This window comes from Bos grunniens, chromosome 11 (genome assembly GCF_055505025.1).
Source record: "Bos grunniens cultivar Pamir isolate PY7600 chromosome 11, Bosgru_T2T1.0, whole genome shotgun sequence".
NCBI lineage: Eukaryota > Metazoa > Chordata > Mammalia > Artiodactyla > Bovidae > Bos > Bos grunniens.
This window is the reverse complement of record NC_141175.1, coordinates 19,728,237-19,756,012: the sequence shown is the minus strand read 5'-3', so window position 1 is coordinate 19,756,012 and position 27,776 is coordinate 19,728,237. Positions and strand designations below refer to the sequence as shown.

The 27,776-nt window shown below is 48.5% G+C and overlaps 1 protein-coding gene and 2 long non-coding RNA genes across 7 annotated transcripts in view; 2 read left to right on the top strand and 1 right to left on the bottom strand.

Annotated features, from left to right (window-relative positions):
* The window catches only part of ASAP2 (ArfGAP with SH3 domain, ankyrin repeat and PH domain 2), a 162,115-nt gene that overhangs the window by 85,673 nt on the left and 48,666 nt on the right, over window positions 1-27,776 (bottom strand). For 3 of the 5 annotated variants that reach the window (XM_086325531.1, XM_086325535.1, XM_086325532.1), the window contains exon 3: window positions 10,943-11,088. In XM_086325531.1, coding sequence (XP_086181657.1) covers window positions 10,943-11,088 — 146 coding nt within the window. Of the gene's footprint in view, window positions 1-1,218; window positions 1,410-10,942; window positions 11,089-27,776 lie in introns of those variants that run through there. The other 2 variants (XM_086325533.1, XM_086325534.1) reach the window with 1 other exon arrangement.
* On the top strand, window positions 2,763-9,393 carry LOC147362689 (uncharacterized). The gene is made up of 2 exons (XR_015136400.1): window positions 2,763-3,118; window positions 7,884-9,393. It is a non-coding gene; the product is annotated as an uncharacterized LOC147362689 (long non-coding RNA).
* Window positions 14,936-17,761, top strand: LOC147362688 (uncharacterized). The gene is made up of 2 exons (XR_015136403.1): window positions 14,936-15,078; window positions 17,073-17,761. It is a non-coding gene; the product is annotated as an uncharacterized LOC147362688 (long non-coding RNA).

Below are 27,776 nucleotides of genomic sequence, written 5' to 3'. Positions count from 1 at the left end.
GACAACACTGGGATCTGCAGGGTTTTGTTTCCTTTTTAACTTGAGCAAATGCTGCTCAATCACAGAGTTCAGTTCAGTTCAGTTCCTCAGTCGTGTCTGACTCTTTGCGACCATACGGATTGCAGCACACCAGGCCTCCCTGTCCATCACCAATTCCCGGGGTTTACTCAAACTCATGTCCATTGAGTTGGTGATGCCATCCAACCATCTCATTCTCTGTCATCCCCTTCTCCTCCTGCCTTCTATCTTTCCCAGTATCAGGGTCTTTTCCAATGAGTCAGTTCTTTGCATCAGGTGGCCAAAGGATTGGAGCTTCAGCTTCAACATCAGTCCTTCCAATGGATATTCAGGACTGACTTCCTTTAGGATGGACTGGTTGGATCTCCTTGCAGTTCAAGGGACTCTCAAGAGTCCTCTCCAACACCACAGTTCAAAAGCATCAATTCTTTGGTGCTCATCTTTCTTTTTAGTCCAATTCTCACATCCATACATGACTACTGGAAATCACAGAGTTAAGGAGGTAAAGTCAAGACTTCAAGAAGGGCAAAAACCTGTTCACACGTGCACACCTCTGTGTGGGAGGGCGGAGAGCTCAAAGACCTCAGATCTCACTGCTTCGAACAAGGGCATTCCTAGCAGAGGCTTTGGCATGAGCCAAGGACATGCACGGAGGAAACAGGCTGCACCCGCCTGGAGCTGCGAAGTCTTCTCCAGGAGCTGGAGCCTGAGACCCGGGGCAGGGAGAGAGGGAGAGAGAGAGTGTGTGTGTGTGTGTGTGCATGCATGTGTGTCCGCTGCAGGGTGTGTTACAGTAGTAGGAAAGGCTTTACACCTGTGCAGTCCATTACAAAAGACACTAGCTACACAGGCCCATCCAAAGTGAAGTGGCTTAAAACTGAATCAAGTTAGAAACTGAGTTCCTCAGCTGTGCTAGCATGTTTCAGGTGCACAAGAGCCACGGGTGGTGAGTGGCTTCTGATACTGGATAGAGCAGATGCAGACCATGTCCATCGACACACGGTTCTGGTGGACAGCAGTGCTTTACATGAGCAACCTCAAGAATACGTTAAGCAGCTCTGAGGTGTAACTAATGTCTCAGTACAATAATCTGCCCACATTAGTGTGGGCATTATGATGGGTACACGCACCCAGAAAACCACTGCCCAAATCCAGATAGTGAATGCACCCGTCACCCCGGGGCCTTTCTGCAGTCCCTACCTCCCAGCTGCTCATTCCTCCATCTCCGTCTCCAGGCAACAGCTGATCCGCTTCTGTCTTCACAGAGTAACCTGCATTTTCCAGGGCTTCACATTCGTGAAATCCTACACCGTGCACTGCTTTCTGCCGGCTTTTTTCATCCTTGCTTTGAGAGCCATCAGTGTTGTTGCATCAGTGGCTCCCTCCCATTCCTGTGAAACAGTTTTCCATCACCTGGCTTATCCACAAGTTTCTGAGTTCTTCCCAATCTGGGAGCTGCTACAGATCTTACAAAGGGCCTCCTTCCCCGGTAGCTCAGACGGTAACAAATCCGCCTGTGATGCAGGACATCTGGGTTCCATTCCTGGGTTGGAAGGCCGAACACCTGCTCCCCCTGGAGGTGCCCACCCTCCACGATGTGCCGTCTATGTCGGGGTTCCCTATTTCCAGTCCATAGAGCAGTTCCTCAGAGACACACAGGAAAACCTGACAAAGGAAAACCACCTAGCCCACTTTCATTTTTGGAGATTTCTCCCCAGGGGCTGGTGAAAACACTGCCGAAGGCCCACCACGCATGCACACACGTGCACACACCACACAGTGTCTTGCGTGCTCTCTCACGTGGGGCCCTCATGAACACACGCACCCAGGCCTGGTTCTTGGCAGCAGAGTCACTCTGATGGTTTGTTTAATTAAAAAGGGAGATGGGGAGCCCACGCAGTTCCTGAGTGTTTAACGCAAACTGAAAGATCAAAACCAGGCAGCTGCCAAAAACACTGGCAACTTTCACACAAGAAAGAGGGGAGACAGCTGACCCGGTTTCTGCCTTTAGCGCTGCGTCTCTGGCAGTCACTCCGCTTTGATCTTTCAGGTTTTAAGTGCAGAGAAAACAGCGACCCTCTTCCACTGGGGAGCAGATGATGAAACGACCCACCACAGCCCACCTACAGCCATGTGGTCAACTCTGAGAGGCGCGGGGGCCGGCACAGAAAAGCCCAGGACTCATCAATCCACAGTGTCTTCTAAGACCCACGTGACGTTAAAACTGCTGAGTTAAGCCATCACCAAAAACGAAAGCACCTTTTCCAACGCATCAGCTCTGAGAACTTGAGGGTGGACACACAGCCGAGTGTACACTCTGGTATCCCGGCCTCAGTCTCCCCGGGGGAAGATGGGAAGTGGTCCACTGGGCTGTCCTTAGCACAGCTGGTTCCGACACCAAGCTCAGTGTCACCAGGACTGATAAATGCGAATGGAGGGTGAACTCTGGGAGACGGTGCCCAGCAGAGAGTGTTCTAGCAGCTATTCAGGTGCTGTCACTGGGTGAAGCTCGAGAACCACAATTCAGCAGGTGTATGTGGGGCCTGTGTCTTTTAACTAGTTGCAGATGCTGCTGCTGCTGGTCCACGGACCATACTTTGAGAATTTCGGCTCTCAGGTGATGCTTCTCAGACTAGAATGGGCTGATTTGTGCCCTGGGAAAATGGAGTTCGGCAGGCCTAGCAGACAAGGGCCTGGGGGTTGGGGGTGGGGTCCTGCGTTTCTAAGTAGTTCCAGTTGACTCCACTTGAGTGCAAGGCTAGGGCTCTCTGAGGGCAAGACGAGGCTCTGGGGATGGCAAATGAAACAAATGATGTCCAAGAGCTTTGTAAACCAGAATTTACAAGTACTGATGTAGCTTGTCAAATTTTAGGTTTAAAGGAGGGCTTCCCTGGTAGCTCCAGGGGTAAAAAATCTGCCTGCAATGCAGGAGACAGGGGTTTGATCCCTGGGTCAGGAAGATCCCCTGGAGAAAGAAATGGCAACCTGCTCCAGTATGTTTGGCCTGGAAAATCCCATGGTCAGAGGAGCCTGGCAGTCTACAGTCTAAGGGGTCACAAAGGGTTGGACACACTGAGCGACGAACAGTTTCACTTTTAAGGTAAGGGATGTGTTCATGAACTTGGTGAAGGGCCTGGACGTGGACGGACCCTGGGATAGCCCCTAGAACCCCCGCCCGCCTCTACCGAGGACCCAAGCACCTGAGGCTGTGAGAGTCACCTCGACACCTTCTGAGGTCGCACCGCAGGCCTCCGCGGCATTCGTACAGGGCTGGGCCGGCCCACACAGCATCCTAATCAAAGTAGCCCTGATGGGAGCAGTGAGTGCTTCCTGCCCAGGGAACTGGGTGCCCTCAACAGGCACTCGCTCACTCTTCTCAGCTGAGCTCTCCTCCTGGGCCCGCCCCTCCAGGGCTTTTCCCACCCTCTCTGACCTTGAGGAGTCAGTGTACCATAAGAGTTACAATGAAGTGGCCCTGCCTTTCTGAAAAAAAAAAAAAAAAAAAGAATCGAAGTACAACGCGTACACAGTAGTGTCTGTGCTGCAACCAAACACAGGCTCTGACAGTAAGAGGCCCTACTGCTTTTGTTGTTTTGGTCCGACTAAGGACATGCTCTCATTTGGGTCAGGAATCTGTAAGTATAGGAAACAGCTTGCAGTGCTGAAGTCTTGTGGTGTTCTTGTTCAGTCATTCAGTTGTGTCCAACTCTACAATACCACGGACTGCAGCACGCCAGGCTTCCCTGTCCTTCCCCATCTCCCAGAGTCTGCTCAAACTCATGTCCATTGAGTCGGTGATGCCATCCAACCATCTCATCCTCTCTTGCCCTTTTCTTCTGTCTTCAATCTTTCCCATCAACCAGGGTCTTTTCCAACAAGTCAGCTCTTCGCATCAGGTGGCCAAAGCATTGAAGCTTCAGCTTCAGCATCAGTTTCCTTCCAGTGAATATTCAGGGCTGATTTCCTTCAGGATTGGCTGGTTTGATCTCCTTGCTGTCCAAGGCACTCTCAAGGGTCTTCTTCAGTGAAGAGAATTTCCAAGCATGTATCAGGCCAGACAAAAATCATTCACAGCAGAGGTTTCCAGGTGTCCAACATGACTGTCAGTAGGTCCATCCAGAACTCTCTTCCCCTAGGAAAGCCCCAGCCTTCAAGCCCTCCCATTCAGACATCACAGACTCCTACTCTGTGTACAACCTAAGCAGCTGGTCATGGCGTTCTCCAGCTCACAGTGCTGGGGAAGCAGGCACTAAGAGAGGTGGAGACCAGCAATTAGCGCGGCAAACAGTGTCAGGATATTAAAAAAAAAAAAAACAGACCTTGAAATGGAAATCTGACAGTCTGACACCAGTCTAAGGGCAGTTACTCCTACACAGCAGGTACCAGGCACTGGGGGGGTTTCTCTAGAGTTCAGCACAGCTCCTTAATTTATGCCCTAGACAACTGTACAACATTACTTTGCCAACAAAGGTCTGTCTAGTCAAAGCTATGGTTTTTCCAGTAGTCATGTATGGATGTGAGAGGTGGACTGTAAAGAAAGCTGAGCACCGAAGAATTGATGCTTTTGAACTGTGGTGTTGGAGAAGACTCTTGAGAGTCCCTTGGACTGCAAGGAGATCAAACCAGTCTATTCTAAAGGGGATCAGTCCTGAATATTCATTGGAAGGACTGATGCTGAAGCTGAAACTCCAATCCTTTGGCCACCTGATATGAAGAACTGACTCACTGGAAAAGACCCTGACGCTGGGAGAGATTGAAGGCGGGAAGAGAAGGGGACAACAGAGGATGAGATGGTTGGATGGCATCACTGACTCAATGGACATGAGTTTGAGTAAATTACAGAGTTGGGGATGTGGACAGGGAGTGCTGCAGTCCATGGGGTCACAAAGAGTCGGACATGACTGAGCGACTGAACTGAACTGAGACAACAGTAAACCTTCCTCCTCTAAAGATGAAATTACGATCAATGCCTCCGCTGAATAAATACTGTAGGGCATTTGAAAACAAACGGAAAACAGACATAGAAAGCAAACTTACGGTTATCAGAGGAGACAGCAGGGACGGGGGCACATTTGGAGTTTGGAATTAACACACACACACTACAGATAAAACACAGGAACAACAGGCTGTACAGGGAACTATAGTCAGAGTCTTATAATAACCTACAAAGGAGAAGAATCTGAAAAAGAATATACCTGTATAACTGGATCACTCTGCTACACACTGAAACTAACACAACGCCGTAAATTAACTCTATTGCAATTTTTAAAAATGCTTTAAGAAGAGAAAGAATGTAAGACATTTTCAGTAGACACGAAAACAGGAGAAAGTTTACGGGATCATTGAGGCTGAGGGCCTCTGCTTAAGTGAGCTCCACATTGAGCAAAACGCGATGAGCTTTGTTATCGTGGAGAATCAGCATCTACTGCCTCAGGCCTCCATGTTGGGCCTTGCCTGCATCACAGGGACAAAGCCACACTCTTCCCAACAACCTTACTAGCTCTTTGCTCTGTTGCTATTTACGTCTTCTAATTCCAATCGTGTATTAAAAAAAAATTTTTTTTTTAACTTCCGTGCACGTTGGTCAGTGGGACTTTAGGTTCCTCTTTCCATGTGAGTGAAGTGAAATTCCTCAACCCCTGGGCCGCTGTCAGCTCTCACCCTGGAGCTCCTTCCTGGGCCATGCTATCACCTGGGGCAGGTTTATGATCTGAGGGTATGTGTTTCATGAGCCTTTCTCTGAAAACAGAGCTGGACACGACATACCTGCAACTGAACTTTCAGGAAATCTGTCCTTTCACGCAGCCCCTCACTAAAAGGCCACTTATTTTAAAAATTATTTTTAATTGGAGGAACACTGCTTTACAATATCGTGTTGGCTTTTGCTCAGTCAACCATGTCCGACTCTCTGCAACCTTATGGACTGTAGCCTGCCAGGCCCCTCAGTCCATGAGATTCTCCTGGAAAGAGGACTGGAGTGAGTGAGCTTCCGTGCCCTCCTCCAGGGGATCTTCCCAACCCAGGGATCAAACCCAGGTCTCCGCATTGCAGGCGGATTCTTTACCACTGAGCCACCAGGGAAGCCCTGGCTTCTGCCAAACACCAGCATGAAATCAGTCATTCGTATACCTATGCACCCTCCCTCTTGAACCTCCCTCCCACCTCCTAGCCCAGCCCACCCCCTGGCTTGTCACTGAGCACTGGACTTGAGCCACCTGCGCCATACAGCAAATTTCCAGCAGCTCTCTAATTTTACACATGGTAATGTATATGTTTCAATGCTACTCTCTCAATTCATCCCACCCTCTCCTTCCACCCTCTGGTGCTCGCAAGCCTCTTCTCTATGTCTGCGTTTCCACCTCTGCCCTGCAAACAGGCTCGTCAGTACCCTCTTTCTAGATTCCATATATATGCATTAATAAACAGTATTTGTCTTTCTCTTTCTGACTGACTTCACTGTGTAGAATAGGCCCTAGGTTCATCCATCCGATTAGAACTGAGTCAAATGCATTCAGAAGGCACCCTTGTAACACTGAAGCAGCCCTGAAAAACCTTTCGAGGAACACAGGAAACTGCGCTGACTTTATCACCAGCCTGACTTCACACCTGTTACATTTCTGGGGGCAACCTTGCTTTTTGCTTTCTCCTGAATTACTGCAGAGAGAATTCATAGCCTCTCTGAAGGTGAGAATCTCACCCATTAGTAACAAAATCATCACTCTCTATTAAGTTAGCTTTTCTCTGGGAGATGTTCTAACTGCTTTATAAACATTCTTTCATCCTGAAGAGCAGGTAGGTGGTAATTATTCTTTCTGGACGAGGAGGTAAAACTGAAGGTCTTGGCCATGTGGAATTGAAATGGTTTTTGAATGCCTGAGAGAAAAGCAAAAGCCAGGCTTTTAAAACAAGAGATAGAACAGATTTGACCAAAATAGGAGTAAGAATGGTATACAAAATACCAAAAAAGGAGAATTCTCCTATAAGCAGCTCACTCTCAGTGATAGCTTCTTAGAGGCCCCTTGGCATCCCTAAGGCCACAGACCTGCAGCACCAACCCTGACAGGGGCACCTGGCCTGGGAACGTGAATTTGCACACAAATAAGATATCTGCTTGGAAACAGGATAGTAAAAAGTAAAAACCAAAATGACAGTTATGCACCTGGACTCAGAGCTACTGCTGTCTGAGCTGTAGTAAACTGCTTTTGCTTAGTCACTCAGTCGTGTCTGACTCTTTGGCAACCCCATGGGCTGTAGCCCATCAGGCTCCTCGGTACATGGAATTCTCCAGGCAAGAATGCTGGAGTGGGTTGCCATTCCCTTCTCCAGGGGATCTTCCTGACCCAGGGATCGAACCCATGTCTCCTGCATCGTAGACAGGTTCTTTACCGTCTGAGCCACCAGGGAAGCCCTGTAATAAGTTACCTGACCACAGTAACACAGACATGACACCTGTGTGCTGGGTTTCTAATTTACCAACAGCTGTTCCCACTGATCCCTGTTATCCTGATGCTGGCCAGGTGAGGCAGGGTGGTTTTCTCACCCCTGTTTCAGGATGAGGCAGCTGCGGTGTCAGGCGCCTCACGGCTGCAGCAATACAACCCAGGGGCCTGTCTTTATGCCACATTTTTCCCTGCATTGCCTTCCCTTTTGTTCTGTCCCTTTTTCCTCCCAAGGAGGTGACAAGGGGCCTAAATTCCTTTAAATACCAAGAGGAAAGGGCATGGGATTGGGGTTTTAAGACCCAGATGTGACTCCTAACTGTCCCTGGCGGGGATTCTGATGTGCCCTGGGTGGCAGAACCATGGGGTAGTGGCCGCACGTGGCAGCGTATGCGTCACAATGTCCAGGCCCTGCTCTGCTTTTAGTTTTGCAGAAAATCAAGAAACGAAGGGGCTGCTTTTGTCTAGCTGCGCGGCTGCTCATGTTAAAGCTGAGGACAAGCTACTTCACGTAGGATCCACCATATGGATCGATGCAGGTGGGCTCGTCTACACCTGGAGGCGCACGTCCAAAGGCTGGCAAGGACTGCAAGCCGCCGGGAGGAAGATGAGCTCTTTAAACCAGGAGGGCCTCAGTTACCTAACCTTCAAAGTGGGGACAATACTGACTCACCTTATGGGATTGTTACAAGGATGAAATAAGCTAAGATATGCAAAAGCAACTGGCTGTGCTCCTAACAAAACCAGGCATGGCGTCATCATCTCCATCTCACAGCTGAGAAAACCCGAGTGGAGATCAGCTGAAAGAAGACCCAGGGCTGGCTGCTTGGGGTGGGGGACAGACCCTGGCCCCTGGCCTCCCTTTCCTGCCTCCACGCCGCCCGCTCAGTCGCGGCGCTGACTTTTCCCTTCTCCGTCCTCGTGGGACCCCTTTTACTGCTTTTTTTTCTGGTTGGATCCTGGTCCCTGACTCACACATCTTCCTCTTTTTTGGCTTCCCTCTTCACGGTCCTCAAGCACAACCTCTAGGAGTTTCAGAGAAATGACGCTTGGGAGCTTTGCATGCCTGAAACGTCTCTTAAGTCCACTTTCACGCTCAGGTGCTGGGTCTCATTCTAGGTTAGACTATGTTCCCCAGGATTTTAGCAGCAACGTTCCAGACCTTTCAAAGTTTCCAGGGTTACTGTTGCGGAGAAGGCGATGGCACCCCACTCCAGTACTCTTGCCTAGAAAATCCCATGGATGGAGGAGCCTGGTAGGCTGCAGCCCATGAGGTCGCGAAGAGTCAGACACGACTGAGCGACTTCACCTTCACTTTTCACTTTCATGCATTGGAGAAGGAAATGGCAACCCACTCCAGTGCTCTTGCCTGGAGAATCCCAGGGACGGGGGAGCCTGGTGGGCTGCCGTCTATGGGGTCGCACAGAGTTGGACACGACTGAAGTGACACAGCAGCAGCAGCAGCAGCAGCAGGGTTACTGTTGAGACAGCCAGTGCCATGGTGATGCTTTCTGAAGGCATTTAAGGTCTCTCACCACTTCGGAGGGGATGCCTTGGGGTGGGCAGGTCCTTTCCCTCACTGCCCTGGGCCCTTCCATCTAGTTTCAGGAACTGTCTTACACTCGGTTGAGCTCACACGCAGCTTCACTTGGTTGTCCTCTTCTCTCTCCTAGTCTCTTATTGTAAAACGCCTGTCAGTTGGACAATGGACCTTGAGGATGAATCCCCGACCCATCCTTTAACTGCTCCCCTACTTGTTGGCCTTGGTTGGTCCTTTTGATCTATTTTTGAGAGACTTGGCTTACTCTATCCCTTCTTGTAGGATTTCCAATGTCACATTTGCCTACATTAACCGTCTCCCCCTCTTTAATGACAAGCTGTATCCCACTCTCCCTTCCAATTTCTTTTGAGGAATTAAATGCAGCTTCTTTAAAGTTATCTTCTGTTCTGTGCATTGTCTGTTCCCCCCTCAGATCTTCCTTCTGTTTATTTTGGTCTCTTTGATTCTGGGGGCAGTTCATTCATATTTAAGAGGGAGGCATGTGGCAGCTGGCTGGCAGCTCAGTGAGACAGAAAGGGGCTTACCTCCCGAGGGGCTGGGGGATTAGGGGCTTGGGGGATTAGTCCGCAGGCTGGTTTTACACTAGAAGACCCCCCGCATGTCAGTGTCTAAAGAGAACTCCCCAGCGACCATGCAGTTTCTCCAGTTGGGGGGGTGGGGGAAGGAAAGAAAAGTTCCCCTGTGACTCAGCGGTGAGGCCCTAACAAGCCAAGTGCCGGTGCCCGGGGAGGGAGTGGGGCTGGAAGGGGGGCGCCGGGCTCCAGGTATGGTCCGCGTGCCATCAGCCTGTCACCTGACAAACGGGAGACAAACATGACAACAGCCCCAAGAGGCTCCAGATTAACCCGAGTAAAGAACTTCAGCACAGCAACGGCTTCTTACTCTTACCATTTCCAACTGAAACATTTCACGAGAGAGGACACGGAGAGAGACCGAGAGAGCCGTAATGATCTGGTCCTCTCCCCTCCTGGTTATTAACCCCCACGCTGTGGTCCCTTGTCTCCGCCCTTCCAAGGCCAGATGTCCAAACCAGCCACCATCACCACTGCAAGAATGAGGAGCTCATTTCTCACTTGTTATGAGCTTGCTGACAGGACAAACGGAAAAGACGCTGTTGTTTGTGACCTACACAGAAAGCATTATTGAGTTCTTGACCTGGTCTGGTTGTCCATGACCTCTGGGAGAAGCTAAGGAGAGAAAAACAGGAAAGAGATGCCGGGACCATCCCCGAGTACATTCCCCTCATGGAAGAAACCGCCCAAAGGGTCACACCCCCTCCCTCTCAGGCTGCCCACTTCTTCAGAATTCGGCTCCCATAACGGGGGTGACACAGGGCTGCCAAGCACAAGAAAGAGCCCATTCACCCCGTTTTACCCAGCTCCTACCACAGGCAGGAACTACTCAGTCCATACTTCCGTTTGCTTTAAAAAGTGAGTTTTTTTCTTAGGTTCTGCATTTGGGAGCATGAATGGCCTTTAAATATTCACGGTCATTTCTGGGCTTTGATTAAAGGTTACCTTGCTGTGTAAGATGAGTTTGAAACACATCTATTAAATCCTGGAAGTTTAAATACCTACTTTAATCACCAGAAACAGGCTTACTCTGCCCAGTTAAGAAACTACTGAAAATTGAACTCAGAGCCCCTTAAGAAGATGAATGCATTTATCCATTTTGAGCCTGAGCTGTGCACCTGTAAAACACCGAGTTAAATTTTAAAAAAGTCTCACTCGAGTAAAAATTGCAATTCTAAAATTATTCCAAAGTGACCTAACGTACATAGAAAATATAATTCTTTTAGGTACTGCAGGTAGGAAACATATTCCTTGTTCATCAGGCAAACCTCAATTACCATCTATGGAGCCCCCTTCCTGGCCAGAGCGTCGGCCGGCACTTTCCGCACCACCTGCACGCTCATGACACTCACCAGGTTTTTGAACAGCGCCGTCAGCTCCTTTGTAAACACTGAGAACTTGAGGAACGCGCTCCCCAGGTCCGGGTCATCTCTGCACACGCAGTTGCCCCCGAACTTCTCCAGCGCCTGTGTGTACTGCTCTTCGTTTTCCACGTGTGCTGCAACAGTAACGGGAGAGGCACGGTCAGGGCATCAGCACTCCAGGCCTGCCCTCTGCCAGGTCCTGACGTGTGAGCAAAATTGGACCTGTTAAAAGCCTGAAAATCTGAGAAAAGTCAAGTTGCACCAGGGACAGAAATAACTCTGCCGTCCCAACAACCACCCATCGGAGCAGCGTGCGTGTGTGAGTGCTCAGTTGTGTCTGACTCTGCGACCCTATGGACTGTAGCTCACCAGGCTCCTCTGTCCATGGTATTTCCCAGGCAAGAATACTCAAGCGGGTTGCCATTTTCTCCTTGAGGTTATTTTCCTGACCCAGGGATCAAACGTGTATCTCCTACATTGGCAGGAGGATTCTTTACCACTTGAGCCACCAGGGAAGCCCCCAATCACGCCAGCAACAGACCCCAAAGAACAAGCAGGATGACCAGGAGGGAGGCACCTCACACAAGTCCCATGGTCTCCAGCTGATGCGATGAGATCCCAAGGGGACCTCCCCCCATGGCCCCACAATCTCTAACTGATGCGATGAAATCCCAAGGCGATGCCCCCTCCACCCCTCACGGCCCACATGATTGCAGGACTCGCAGCCCATAGCCCTAGTCCTCTCCTGGAACCCAGCCTCTGGTAGGACACTCAGCCAGCCACACACCCTGGCTTCTCCTGCAACACAGGCGAGCCACAGTCCTTGGAGCACAGGCTGGGGCACCTCTCCTCATGACATACCCTCTGCCCGGGAGCCCTGCCCTCCTCTCCAGGCCTTCCATGCCCCCACCCATGTCCTCAACACCATCCTGGCCTTGTACTCAGCATGGTAAGCATGCAACCACCTGGGAAGCGTGGTCCCCAACACACCGGGTGCTTACAGGGGAGGGACTAAGTCTTATTCATCTTTGTGCTTGAGATGTAAGACCACATATGTGTTGTCTGAATGAAAAAAGCAAACCCTGGTCACCCATCTGAAGGTGTTTTATCACCATTAGGCTCCAAGGCAGCAGTAGCTTAATGCGTGAAAAGCCTAGGTTCTGAGTCTCCAACTCTGAGGGTCCCAGGCCCCGTGGGACATCAAAATCATACATGGATCCTTGTCAAATTGCAGAAGCCAGAGTCCCATCTCAGGGTTAGAAGCAGGGTGGGAAGGGGACACGGAATTCTGGTTAGCCAATGTGGCTGGATGTGAGCCCTCACTTCAGGGCCAGCATTTTTAAATGAACCCGCCAGTCTGTAATAAAACAGCCTCCTGGCATGGGCACATGGAGTTCCATGGCTCCAGTCAGAAATGTGACACAACTCTACAGTTGTATTAGGGCGGGAGGGCGGGCGTGTCAGCCTGCACGTGAACCACACTAGGCAACGTCAGCCACGTCTCCAGACTGCTGCCTCACAAGGACAGCCCAGGCTGCCAGGTGACCACAGAAAGTCCCGTGCTGCAGCTCCTTCACCAAAGAATGGATCCTGAAAAACCACCTGTGGCCCCCCCAAAGTCCTCCTCAGGGAAACGGGACCACTGTCAGCAGTGCTGGGACCTACAGGGGACACGTCCTCATGGAAGGCGGCCCTGGGCCTGAGCTGGACCCCAGGATACACTGATGGTGCGCCCACCCACCTGCCGGCAGGCACTGGGCCCTCGGCTTTCATCGGGGTCATGTGGGTGCCTTACGGGATTCCCCTGAGTATCTAACAAAGACAAGAGAACACTAATTCTACCACTTCGGTCCTTTTCCTTCTTTCTATTACGACTATCTTCTATGCTAGAAAAGAGCCTGAGAGTTCTGGATGCATTGTATGTATCTGTGGGCTTCCCTGGTGGCTCAGATGGTAAAGCGTCTGCCTGCAATGCGGGAGACCCGGGTTCGATCCCTGGCTCAAGAAGATCCCCTGGAGAAGGAAATGGCAACCCACTCCAGTATTCTTGACTGGAGAATCCCATGGATGGAGGAGCCTGGTGGGCTACAGTCCACGGGGTCACAAAGAGTCAGACATGACTGAGCGAGTTTCACTTTCTTTTCTTTCTGAGACTATACTCAGCAACACACACACACACACACACACACACACACACACACACACACAGCCCACCCTGTGCTGAACAGGCGGTAAAGCTGGAAGAGCCCTTAGCAGGTCCAGACCTTGGAGTCTGTACCTCCTAGTAAACACAGATGACCTGGGAACACATGCATTTACTCTCACGGGGCTACAGGCAGGGCCACGTGAAGGACAAAGACCTGCTGTGAGACACTCGCAAGGAGAAGGTAAGAATCAAAGAATGAGGGGAGGATCCCGCTCACCCACACCCAGCACACGCCAGCAGCCGTGACAACGGTGAAGAGCAGCACAGATGTCATCCACATTGAGCACAGACAACGTCCACAGTTCTTCCAGATCTCACAACAACCTACACGTGAATGCATGACTTCTCACAACACTGAGAGGAAACTGTCCACGGAAGCAGGGCAGAAAGTGGCTGAGCTGGGGTGCAAAACCCAAGTCTGCCTGACCCCAAAGCCCATTTGAGGTCTCCCTGCTGTGTGGGCCATTCTAAAAATAGCTTACCTTGCCAAAGCCAAAGGCATGCAAGTTTTATATTTTTTAAATTCCATTTCAGAGGCAGATCGGCTACTCCTCCTTTGCCCTATAATTCTAGAACACACGGCCAACAGTGAGGGGCAGGTCCTTTCAAACCACACACCGTTTTGTAACTATTTAAAAACTGGCGGTCAAGACGTGGGCAATTCCGTGTGGTTCTGTAAGGGTGTGGCGGCCACCAGCAGATGTCTGGGGCTGATGTCACTATCGCCACCCCCCACCCCTGCCCCCATTGAGTCAGACAGGAACTCGGAGGCTACAGTCACCTCGGGAGCCACGTGCTGCCTTCACAACACACTTGGACCCTCACAGCTGCTCTGGGTGAGCAGGGAGAGGGGGTGTCAGTTTTCAGTCAAGGCAGTTAAGTGGCGCACAAGCCTTTCATTCAATTAAACCTAATGACACTACATGGTACCAGCTGCAGCATCCCTTGTTATCTGCTGAGTGAAGTAGGGTTCAGAGGGTCTATATGATCTGCCCGAGATCACACAAGAAGGTGGGTCAGGGGTCAAGTCCATCCTCTATTCATGCAGGCTGCCCCCAGCCTGGGACAACCTTGGGAGAAAGGATGCTGCCTTCTCTCCAGGGGTAGTCAACCAACCCGGCACAGAGGACAAACAGCCAGCAAGGCCAGGAAGGACAGACGCACTTCCTCTCATTCCTCCTTCTGGGCCTTTTAACTGACCACCTGGTATAGGTCACTTTTTTTCATAAAAATTCTTTCCCTTTTCAACCTTCAAAATAATGCACTGATCCCAGCAACCCCGATGGTGATTAATGAGCGTTCTGGACCATCACTGTCACCATCACCTCATGTATTTATACTTCAAGCGTTCTGATCCACTGCAATCACTGTCTTTTGATGTGCAAAACTGTCCCAGCTTAGGTCAACAGGAACCTCTTCACACACTGATCGAGGTGAGGTTTTTAAGACCAATTTCTCTTCTTGCAAACACACTTGAAAAGCTTCCTGAAAAATGACCACAGCCCATGCAGGCGTCTCCCTGAAACAGCTGGGCCTGGTGCCCACCATCAGGACGGTAAACTCTTCACACATAATGTATTGTCTGTCTAGCCTACTGGTCCACATCACCCAAAGTTTGAGATGTTCCTACTAGAGAAAGTCATTGAGCTGCTTTATTTTTCTTTTGCCAAAACTAAATTTAAAATAGGAACCTAAAATAAATGGCTTGGGAATCAAGTTTCTGGAAAGAGCCCAACCCGGGTCTCTCATCTCCTATTTAGAGCACTGTGAAGGCTGTCCCTCTCAGAAGAGCTCACTCCCCACCTCCTCCTTGCTCAGCTGCATCTTCACTGGTTCTCATTCATGATCCAGGGCCAAGAAACTCCGACGCGGGACGGGCTTGAGAGGATGAGAATGTGAATCCCTGAGACCACAGCAGGTGAGACCCCAGTTCTCCCCTGGCCGGCCACCCTCCCATTTCCCCCACCTCACTGCACCAAGGTCAGACCCTCCACCAATCCGTCAAAGGGGGTGCAATCAGAGACTCTTGCAGGAAGAGCTGCCGTGAGGCCAGCGGACAGGTGCACATAGTGCGTCCAGGGGTGAAGACCGGGCCTTGCTGGGTGCCTTTTAGTTTACTTGATTATGTCAGTTTAAAAACTGATACGAGGAAGAGGCCCAGTGCATGCCGTTCAAGCAAAATGTTGGATCCAAAAGGAAAAAGGGCAGCCTTTTTACTCCCACTGGATGGACCACAGCATGTCGGGGAAGCCAACCGCCCGCCTGGTGCTACCAAAGAGAGGCGAGCAGGAACAGGAAGGTACTGACTGACCCCAGGGGAATGGCCGAAGGGTCCCGTGTGTGCAGAGGCTGTGACCACTGTCCCAGTCTGCAAGTGCCCGCCAGCATCCAGCTCCTGACGCAAGGCCATCTCAGGAGAGCACTGGCCTCACTGTCCCACCCACCCACAGCCATTCCTGGGGTCTTGACAGTCTGGAGGATCCTGAAAAGAAACCAGGACAGAGACTCCCTCTGCACAGACAAGGACACCAAAACTCAGGGAGGGCACTGACTTGCTCAGCTTCACACAAGGTAGTTTGATGCAGCTAGAGAACTAGAACTCAGCTTTCCCAGTGCCCAGTCCTCCCAAGTCCCCCCAAGCATGCGGGGAAACGTTTCTTCACTTGCTCGTCACACAGTCACTATTCCCAGCTCTAGGCTAACACAGGCATGTGCTACAATCCTCCAGGCCAAGCACATGCACCAGTGACCCAAAGTTCCAAAAGCCCTGACTAGAGAGAAACGGGGGTGTGGGTGGGGGTGGGGGAAGGCAGCCCATCGGTGCTCCCCTTGACTGGGACCCTCCAGCCCACCAGCCACTCACGGGTCAGGCGGAAGCAAATCCAAGCAGATACTGCACACACCCAGCATCCATGCAGACAGCTCCACCAAGGGTGCATTTTAGGAGAGAAATACATTCTCTACAGTCACAGCTTTTTAAAAACCCTACCTAGAGGATGATTAACATTCAAATATGAGCCACAACTGTGTCATCAGGAGAACCTGCACAACTCAATGGCAAGGAGGCCGGGCCACTTGCCCTCAGGCCGTGGGCCCTGCACATCCCTGGTTCCAGATCTGACTCTCGGCAAACAGCACATGGGAAAGCAGTTTCCCGGAGTCAAAGATAATCCTCTCTGCCTAACAGAATCTCAACCCTGTGAACACCCCATGGGAGAAAACCATTTTTAGAACGTTTATTTCTGGAGTCATCCCAGATAACAATCTTTCCATTCACAATTTGGTAATCTGCATGAAAAGTTTTTCAAACGTTGTCGTCTGTCATTCCCTCTTATTTCTAGAAATTTATCCCAAAGAAATAATCCAGTGCTTAGAGATATATATAGGGAACCACTGATAAGCTGAAACTGCATGAAGCTCAAACGATATGGAAATGGTTAAGAGTATCTCTTATAAAATGGAATATTATGTAAGCTTTCAACATCATGATGTAGGAATATGGTCGGGACAGAATGCCAAGCTAAAAAAAGGCAGGACACAGAACTATATATTTCATCTCAATTTTTTAAAAATGTAAAACGTAGGCAAAAGGCTGAAAGGAAAGAACATCAAAATGCTAAGGTGGTGTTAAAAGAGCAGGTGCTCCGTACCTGGCAGCTGGTGCAAGCCAGGTGCTTTCCTGTGCATCGCTGTGTCCTCCTCAAGAGGGCATTTCTTGGAGGAGACAGTCTGCGGGGCCAGGTGGCAATTCTGTTTGGCCAGAGTCACAGCCTGGGAACCTCAGACTAGGAGTACAGCCCAGCCCCTCCCATCTCAGAGAGGCGGGCATGCACTGGACCCTGACTTTGATCCACTGCTTTTCTGGATTTTTTAAAATGCTCTAAACTAAGCTCATATTATCTTTATCATCAGACAACAATGCAAGGAATAAATAAAAGAGAGAAATCTGAAATGCCAGATACAACAGCTCACTGACCCTGGCTCTCTGTGCCTCTGAGATGACCAGAATCCGTCTTTCTGGACCAGCTTCTCTTGGGCCAGCTGACATGACAGACACAGCCTCTGCAAGCTGGCCTGAGTACCTGCATCGTCCCTCATGAGACGCAAGCACCTGCCACCAGGAGGGCTGGTGAGAACTCCTGTCCTCTCTCACAAGCCCTCTGGGTCCCGCTCAAGCCAGGCGCACAGGCATCTGGAAAGACGGCCTCGCCCCTAGGTCTCACCATGTCCTCTGCTCTCTGCAACACACTGGGCCCCTCCTACTTTCAAAACTTCACACGGAACTCACTTCCATCAAGACTTCCCTGGGGTGTCCCCTCTGACTTATGGAGACCTTTGGATGTCACCGCTGCGGATGTCTGGCACAGGAAGCCAATAATCAGTTCAGAAGGTCACGGTGCGAGCTATTAAAATGTGTCAACTGTTGCCTGTGATCACCTGATATTCTTTGATCCTGCCCTATATCAATGGCAACAAAATGACACTTGGGGGGACTTCCCTGGTGGTCCAGTGCAAGCGTCGGTTTGACTCCTGGTTGAGGAACTACGATCCTGCATAAGTGGTGCAGTTAAATAAACAGTTAAATAAAAATTTAAAAATGACACTTGGAGTCTGTGCAACTAACTGAACACAACCCCAGTCACCTCTGTATAAAATTGGTGCAGCAGCATACCCGGGGTTGGGGAGGTGCGGAGGGGGTGAGAAATCGAGACCTATCTACTGGATGTTGTTGTTCAGTCGCTCTTTGCGTGTCCGACTCTGCAACCCCATGGACTGCAGCATGCCGGGCTTCCCTGTCCTTCACCATCTCCCAGAGCCTGTTCACATCCATGTCCATTGAGTTGGTGATGCCATTCAACCATTTCATCCTCTGTCGTCCCCTTCTCCTCCTGCCCTCAATCTTTCCCAGCCTCAGGGTCTTTTTTAATGAGTTGGCTCTTCGCATCAGGTGGCCAAAGTATTGGAGCTTCAGCTTCAGTTCTTTCCACTGAATATTCAGGGTTGATTGCCTTTAGGACTGATGGGTTTGATCTCCTTGCAGTCCAAGGGACTGGATGATGTACAATAAAAATCAGTAGAACGTTGTAGATTCTCTCTTCAGGAAAAGGTATCCTGACATAATTTTTCATACAGATTTTGGGATGCATGGACCCTTTAGGCCTGTCCACAGACCCAACACACCAGGTAAAAAAGCCCTAGCCTAGACCAGCATAAATGCCCTACCCCCAAAATATGACCATGTTAATCATATTTAATTATGTGTGATCATACCTGATTACGTACAAACCACACATGATTCATGTTAATACTTGGGACATTAAGTCACAGATCTTAGCCTTCCTTCAGATGCGCTATCCTTCCATGATTAATATGTTGATCACAGTTGCTGGGATTCCACAAATTAGCCATCTAAGTTCCAGTCACTGTTTTTAACCAGCAGAGAAGAGACAACTAGGAGCTCAGAGCCTTGTCCCTGGAAGACACCTCAAAGTCTTCGAGTCCACGACTCCAGCTCCCCCTTAAACTGCCCTAGAGACACCAGGCTACCCGCCAGTCCTCTTTCTGCTGGAGCCCTTTCGACGACCAGCTCATCCCGGGGCTGATCCCCCAGCTAACTTCTCCCTCAGACCTGAGTCAAAACCTGCTATCTTGAAACTACCCCAGAGAGAGGGGCAGGGAATCCTCTCACTTCCTCATTCTAAGAAAGCCTTCAGATGCACCCTCTGCTCGCCCCCACCCCCCTGCAAGTGAAGACATCCCAGGGCCTTCCCACGTCCCCCGCCACCGCCACGGGGTTCCGGCACTCATGTGGGTCTCCTCTTAGAAAGCTGCTCTAACAACAGCAGGTAGTGGGGCCACTACCTACACACTTCCCGAAGGTCACTTGTGCTCACCTCTGGCACACCGGTCACATGCAGGCTCACAGTGAACGTGTGACCAACCAGACCACCGGGAGGTTTTTCATCAGAGCCGCTCCGGCTCAGCCGGATGAGGTCTAGGACGCCCCCACGGCATTACTGCCCAGTGTTTCCCCGCTGGCACCCCATCACCCCTGTGCCCCAGGCAGTGTCTCTAGGTTGCCATGGTCACAGGAGAGCCTGGGAAGCAGACCTGGTTTTGAATCTCAGTTCCTCTAACTGCCAGCTGGACAGCCCCGGGTCAGTCACTCCTCTACGGCTCAGGGACCTCATCTACAATGGAATTACATAACTCACAGCGTGAGGACTCAATGTATTTATTCAGAAGAGGGTTTGGCCTATAAACGACACTTTATATGAGTGTCAGATTATTATTATTATTATTGTTTCCATTCTTAAATTTATAAAAGTGCTTCAACAGATGTACTTTCTTTGCTTTATCATCATGGATTACAATCTATTCTTTTTTAAATCACAGATAATGGTATACACATATTTTGTAGTCTCAGTTTTATTGTCTGAAAGTTTCACCATAAGCATTTTTCTTCATGTTGCTATATAACCATTATTCAATCAAGGAGCTATATTCTGACTTAGTTATAGGAGGCTTTCAGGTTTTCACGTTGATAAGTAATGCAAGTAGCATCTTTGTGCCTTTCCCCAAAAATGATTTTATTTTTCTTGATGTAGTTGTTGTTCAGTCATGAAGTTGCATCTGACTCTTTGCGACTCCATGGACTGCAGCACACCAGGCTTCCCTGTCCTTCACTATCTCCTGGAGTTTGCTCAAACTCATGTCCACTGACTCACTGATGCTATTTAACCATCTCATCCTCTGCTGCCCTTCTCTCCTTTTGCCTTCAATCTTTCGCAGTATCAGAGTCTTTTCCAATGAATCAGTGCTTCCCTTTTTTCTTGATATGCATGGCCAAATTTCTTTCTAAAAACTCCAGGCTCCAGTTCTCAATGCCACAACAAAGTAACAAAATACCAGTTTCACCTTATTCTTGACAAACACTGAGGATTATAACTTATTTTCTCATGTAACAGGTGGAAAATCATGCCAGATATACTACCTGCTTAATGCACATTACACTTCACTACCTAAATAATTACATATATTTTTGAATCGTTCTATCCTAATTATGATATGGTAATAAAAATAATTCTCTGTGTTAACAGCCACATTCTTTTTAGCATTGCAAATAACAGAGAGAAACAAAGTTGAACTCATTTTATTTTGTAGGTAGTAGATAATAAGGGTCTCAAGAAAAATTAGCATTTCTTTCTTTGTACTTTTTACTTCAAGGATGTGCCAATTTCTCTAGGATATTCAGACTAAGGGTAAAGAAGGAATATCTCACTCTCGGTAAAAATAGCTCCAAACTTTTAAGCTAGAGGAATTCTAGAGAAGTGAAAATGAAAATCTTCTGTTGCTTCCTTTTCGATAAAGATGAATTTTCCACCCACTGATATGTCAAACAGCTGAAAAATGTTGGCATCGACTTCCCGGCGGGGGGGAAAGCACCTAAGAGCTGAGAAAGAGATTGCGAAAAGTCTAGACTAAGAAAGGATTAGAATAAATATGAACTGTTGGGTTTTTTTTAAGAGGTCAGACAGCAGTCTATTTTAGGTGGGAAAAATTACTGTGGAAACAGTTTCTCAACAAATCATCATAGTAACTGCTTTTGTAAACCTGTACACAAGACAATCTAGAGAAACAACATCTAGCTGTGTTGATATCCTTTTGGAAACTGGGAGCAAACATAATATACTTGTTATTGTGCGAGAAAATTATTGTTTTGCATATATGGGGGCATGGTCCAATGTTTAAAGTGGGGGTGGGGTGTATTCTCAAGACTAGCAGCTTCAGCATCACCTGGGAACTCATTCATGTGGAACATACTCAGGCCCCATCCTGGACTGACTGAGCCAGAAGCTCCTGAAGGCAGAGACCAGCAGCCTGGGTTTTGACAAGACCTGCAAGGGGTTCTGGGGCACTCTCACATGTCAGAACCACTGCTCTGAGACAAGGGTCAGCAAACTTTTCCTAAAAGCCAGAGAGAAATATTAAAAGCTTTTACAGGCCAAGAGGCAATCCTGAGGTTACTGGGTAGATATGCACTCAGGTGCTAAAAACCATTCTTTGCTCATAGGCTGTAAATAGCACAGCTGGTTGCTCCGAGACATCTCGACTGCCTCCCCTTCTTCATACACAAATCTATATACATCCTGTTTACAGCTAAAATTGCAAGCTTAAACTCTACTCAGTCCTCTGCAGTGACCTAAATGGGAAGGAAATCCAAAAAAGTGGGGATATATGTATACATATGACCCAGGTCTCCTATGTGGTGGGCAGATTCTTTACCACCTGAGCCACCTCGGGAACCCTTATTAATTAAATCTACGTTCACTTCAAGGAAGCTGTCTGTCGATCTAAATTTCCCAGTCACTCTGCTGTACAGCAGAAACTGATACGGGATGTAAAGCAACGATACTCCAATTTTAAAAAAGGATTTTAGAAAAGTAGGATTATAAGTTTATCTCTCCTGCGCTAAGAGGACACTGTGAGAACCTACAGGAGAAACATAACAATATACAAATGAGTATTACCAGCACGCACTGTGTATCTGCCAGCCTCCATGCCGGCCACTGCAAGGAACACACAAGAAGTACATTTGCACCTGCCTCACTGTATGTCCAGAATCACGTCTCTCACTTTTCCATGTTATCTCAGCTCGCTGTCACTAACAGGCCTGTGAAATATTAACATTCTCATTTTACAAGTGCAGCAACTGAGGCTCAGAATAGTAAATGACACTCCCCAGTGACTTTCTGAGCAGCACCACCCACTTAGCCTTCAGGATTCTGATACCCATTAAATCACACTGCCTCTCAGAATGGGTCACGGACCTCAGGGCTTGTCATCTAATTGGAGGGCAAAGACCAAGAGACATAAAACTCTTAGGGAACAATAAAGAGCAAGATTTAAAGAGTGAACAGAGTCTGCATATTAGAGTCTCTTTCAGTTTTGACCTCAAAACTCAAAATTCAGAGGGGAAGTGTGGTCAGCAGAACGCTGTCTCCTCCCCCACAAAGACATCCACCTCCTAATCCCTGGAGGGGGGACGGTAGGGTGTGCTGCCATCTGAGGTTGCAGATGGAATTTGAGTTGTTAATCAGCTCAGCTGAGCCGGGAGGCTTATCTGGGATTATCCCGGGGGGCTCCCCCGACGTAACCATGGGACGAGGGAAGAGGCAGTGTTGCTGGGGCCTGAGCCGTGAGCCACTCCCCCACCCCCAAAGCCAGAACCCCCAGTTTGATGATACTTGGGGGCCAGTCCTTTGGGAAGTGATTAGGTTTAGATGTGATCAGGGGGACAGGGCCTCAAGATGGGATTAGTGTCCTCACACTAATAAAAAGAGACACCAGAGAGCCCACCAGCTCTAGGACGCCTACACTCTCCATCTCGCTCTCTACCATGTGCGGAGATGACCGTCTGCAAGCCAGGAAGGGAGCCTTCACAAGAACATGAGCACACCGGAGCCCTGACCTTGGCCTTCCAGGCTCCAGAATTGTGAGACAAATGTCTGAGGTTTAAGCCCCCCAGCCAGTGGCACTGTTATGGCAGCCCCGGGCAGAGGAAGACAGTGATGGAGCATGAGAAAGCCTGCACCAGCCGTGGCTGGCTCTGAAGATGGAAGGGGGCCTTGAGTAGAGGAACGCAGGGGCCTCTAGAAGCCGGAAAGGGTAGGGAAACCTCCCTGCCTCCGGGAAGGAAGCCAGCTCACACTGTGATTTCAGCCTGGTGAGATCAGCTTGGACTCCTGATCTCCAGAGCTGGAAGATAAATCATTGTCATTTTAAGGCACCCTGTGGTAGTTACAGTGGCCACGGGACACTACTACAAGAGAGTGAAAGGAGGCCAGTACCGTGTCAGGTCCTGGCTGGATGGGGAAGGCTGGGCAGGCCTGGGACAGGAGAGCGTGTGGACAGACCAGGAGCAGAGCCACTTAGGACACAGACACAGAGGTGACACGCTCCTGCAGCAAGAGGCACTGGCCAGCCTGGGAGAGCCCTCAGGTCGGATGGGGCCAACCCACCTCCAACCATGAGACTTGGCAGAGAAGTCCCTCTGGCACATAAATTAAGGAACATGAGACAGAAAAAAGTATACGGCAGTGTGAGGCATAAATACTAAATAATCTTCACTGTTCTTCTAATAGTGCATAAAATGAGCGTTCTTCCTACCTGCCTAAGGAAATCAACTCTGAGTATTCATTGGAAGGATAGACGCTCAAGTTCCAATACTTTGGCCACCTGATGCAAAGAGCTGACTCGCTGGAAAAGACCCTGATGCTGGGAAAGATTGAGGGCAGGAGGAGAAGGGGATGACAGAGGATGAGATGTTTGGATGACATCATCAACTCAATGGACATGAATTTGAGCAGACTCCGGGAGACAGGGAAGCCTGGTGTGCTGCAGTTCATGGGGTCCCAAAGAGTTGGACAGGGCTTAGTGACTGAACAACAAGAAGGATGATCAAACCACTATGATGACTCCTCCTGGAACTGTCTTCAGAGCCAGAAGGACGGTAGTTACAACGCTCCTAACCGAATCGTCGCCAGCAGCTCAAACCCTTACTGAATCTGCCTGGCTTACTTCTGACATCTATTTCTAAAACGGTTTAATCTATCCTTAAATCCCCCTACTAAATATAATCAAGAAAATGTGCTAGAGAAGAGATTCAAAATGCTGTGAACTATGTCAGCAGCTCACATGAGGAGGTACAGGGTTTCCTCGGGTGACTGTTTTGAAGGAGACAACATTTGCTCTGAAATAAAGATTCCAGGATCAGTACTCTGGCTTAAAAAAAAAAAAAATTCAGACTCACAGCCTTATAATAACTCAAACTTGGCATGATGTAAAGATGGGTAAAAGGCAACAAAAATAGAGGCCCCCCCCTGCAAAGTCAGGCTGACGGTCAGCCTGCTCTGTGCGGTGCTTCAGAAAGACCAGGCTGGTGCCCAGAATACGGTGTCAAAATTCCAGGCAAACGCCTCAACCTCCTGAAGTCTCAGTTTCCCTTCCAACCAAGTGGCAAAATGCCATTTCAAGCAGATGGAAGAGCGTGTGCCGGGGAAAGAGGACACAAAGTGTGGCACCTGGGCACACATGGAGCTGCGTGTGCACCAAGAAGGGTGTGGAGAGGTGGGAGGGACTCTGCACAGATGTCTAGGGTCTAGGGGCTGCCAGGAGCTGGGACTGCGTCTGGTCTCCTGCCCTGTTGACTGGGCTGAGGCTCGAGGTGGGGGCAGGTTCAGGGAGGCAGCAGCAGTTTCACAGACAAATGAATCTGGAAAAGGTTAAGACCAGTTCCCCCTCACAATCCACTCCAGCATGTTACCCTTTTTGGCTAGTTTCGCAGGAAGAGAAACCTGTCACCCGTGCTTTGGTCCAATTTCCCTAAAATGTTTGGAGTCCACAGAAGCATGTCCTTCCTCATTTCTCTCAAGTATTGGAACTTCACGAACATCAATGTGGACAACCAAGAAACACTGCAGAGTTGTGAGCACAGAAGCGACATCACCGAGGCGTGTTTCAGAAAATGACTCTAGGGGGGGCAGGTCATGAGGTTTAAGGCATGCGTTCCGCACAACAGGTCAGAAAGGCGGATCAGCCACCAGTGGTGTTCAATTCATACAGGCAGCTTCCGGACGCCAAAGTGCACACACTTTCCCCTCCTAATGCTAGTTTGCTGAAAAGCTGCCCTGCCGGGCCCCGGGCCGGCCTCGGGAGCCATGGGAAGTCCTTCCTCGAGGCGGGCAGCGGCCACGCAGACGTGTGCACGTGACTTCACATTATTTCTGATCAGAACAACTTCTCAATGCAGGACTTCAAGGTCATTTTTGAACCTGATCAGACTATGAAATATCCCTTTTACACAAGCTTTAAATGATTAACTCAAATGTTTATAAGTGAACACAATTAAAAAACAATCTCCTAAGATACTTTTTGCAATCTGCTGTTTGTCAAAGAAACTGACATCCATCTCTCAGTGGTTTCTTGACATCTGGAAGACAGCCTGCCAGGGTCAACAGTGGCAGCCGTGCAGCAGAGCGGCCACTGATCACAGCCCTGCCAGCAGGAGGCTGAGCGCCAGAAGCATCCAGAGAACGCCTGCAGCCTTTGCCCTCAGCGTCCTCTTTGTAAACGAGGACCATGTGTTGCAAAGAGTATAAAGGTATAGAACACCAAGGTACACAGAAACGTTCGAAAACATAAGACGATCATCATTCTGTCTACCCCCCACTTTAACCAGGAAAATTGCTTTTTTTGGGGGGTGACTACCTTTTCGGGTATTGAAAAACCCCTGTTTCAGCAAATGTCAGGGCTCTAGTAAGTGGAAGAAGCTTTATACTCTTGTCTTTGACGTTTATGGAAAAAAAATTAATAAAAATTTCCCGACATGTTTACTTCCAGCTAGGTGTTAGTCACTGAAAACCCCACTTCCTTCTTTCATAAAATCAGCGGTTGTCAGGTAGTCAGGTAACACCTACGTATTGGCAAGCTAAGCATGGTGGTGGTTTTGTTTTTCTTTTGTTGCTTTTTTTAAAAAGCTGTCGAGGATAAACAACAAGGTCCCACTGTGTATAGCACAGGGAAAACTACATTCAGTATCCTGTGATAAACCATAATGGAAAAAGCACGGAGAAGAATGTGTATATATGTACACCTGAATCACTTTGCTGCATAGAATTTAACACAACATTGTTCATCAACTATACTTCAATAAAATAAATTTCAAAAGAGAGCTGCAGAGGACTGTGAGGATCTAGACGGGGGTTTCTCAAGCTTGCGTTACTGACATCTGGGACCAGATAATTCTTTGCTGGGGGCTGTCCTGTGTGTCACAAGACCTTCATCAGCATCCCTGGCCTCTAACATTAGGTACCAATAGCGAGTGTGCATGCACGAAACACACACACACACATTCTTCAGTTGTCAGTGTGTGTGTGTGTTGTGTTGATGGTGGCAAATCACTCCGGCTGAGAACCACTGATCCGCATCCTAACCTAAATGCACTATTTCAGAGACAAGGAAGCCAGGGCTAAAAGACGCTAAGTGCTTACTCCAGGGCACAGCAGCCCCGTGCTACAAACTCCAGGCCCAAAAAGCTTTCCAGTTTAGTGGGGGACCAGCTCAGTGGGGAACTTAGCTCCCAGCTCTTCTTGGCTTTCCTAAACTTATTTCACATGCATGTGGGACTTGTCGTAAACAATTAACACCTGTCTAATCATCTTAACATCAATATAATTACAACACATAAAGTATGCAAAGTAAAGGGAGGAGAAATATCTATAAAGTAAAAACTCTGCAACATTCATTTTTAGCCTATTTTCCTCAACAAATATTTTCTCCTATGGATAAGCTTTTGTCCCCATCTTGGTAAATTTTTAATTTTCTCTTTATCCTTGATGTCACAACAGGAGGACAAGTCTTGAGATATGCACACATATCCACCCATACATATATGTACATGTGGATATTAGTACACACACATTTACATAAAACTTGTTTCCCTGAGAATTTAGTGGACTCTCTAAATCTGAGATCGGAAATTTTCTTTAGTTCCAGGGACTCTTTTTCAGCTATCAGTTAAAAAAAACTCCCCCCTTTCTACTCTCTTTTCCCTCTTCTGGAGCTCCTTTAAGGTGGATGCTAATATTGACTCTTTTGAATTTATTCTCATTGGCTCTTAATTTCTATTTCAGTGTCCATCAGCTCCTTGTGTTCGCATAACATGGGGCCCCACTCATTCCGTCTTCCTATGTGTGTAGCTTGCCATTTATCAAATCTTAGTTTTCATTTCAACAAGTTGCTTAAAAAAAAAAAATCTCCAAGCCTTTTACCGGTTCTTTTTCACTAGTACTTGCCCATTTCAATAATTTAATAACCTCCCTAGCCCCTTGAAGAATCCAAATCATTCATTCTTACTGAAAAGCCTTGCTTTGATTGCCTTATTAAATCTGTTTCTTCAAGTATGAGATTTTCAACTTCTCTTCAACTGTTAGGCTATTCTTGATACTATCTAAGTTAGATTTTCATTTTGATGAAGTCTACCCATTTTTTTTCTTCTTTGTTTATAGCTTTCTTTGCCCTACCCAAGACACTTTTGCCTACTCCAGGGGGCAAAGATATCCTCCTGTGTTCTTCAAGAAGTTTTGTAGGTTTAGCTTTTATACTTAAATCTGTGATCCATTTCAAATTAATATTTTGTGTAAGGGATGGGAGAGGGTCGTGGCTCCCTTGTTCCATGTAGATATTCGGCTGTTTTGGCTGCATTTGTTAACTTTTAGAATCAGCTTGTCAGTTCCCCTGCTGACATTTTGATTAGGATTGTGTTGAATAGTAACATCAATTTGAGAAGCAATGACATCTTCACAATATTGTCTTCCAACCCCCACACACACCATATACCTCTTCATTTATTTAGGTCTTCTCTAGTTTCTGTCAGCAGCGTTTTGTAGTTTTCAATGTCAGTTTCTTACGTATCTTTTGTTAAATCTGTTCCTAAATATACTTGGCTATTCTCAACTGCAGTATCATCTTTGTAGCTGAAATCTACTATTCTTCACTGTCTTGGTCTGCACAGCCCTCCCTGGACGAGAGACAGAGCAGCTAATAGAATTGTGC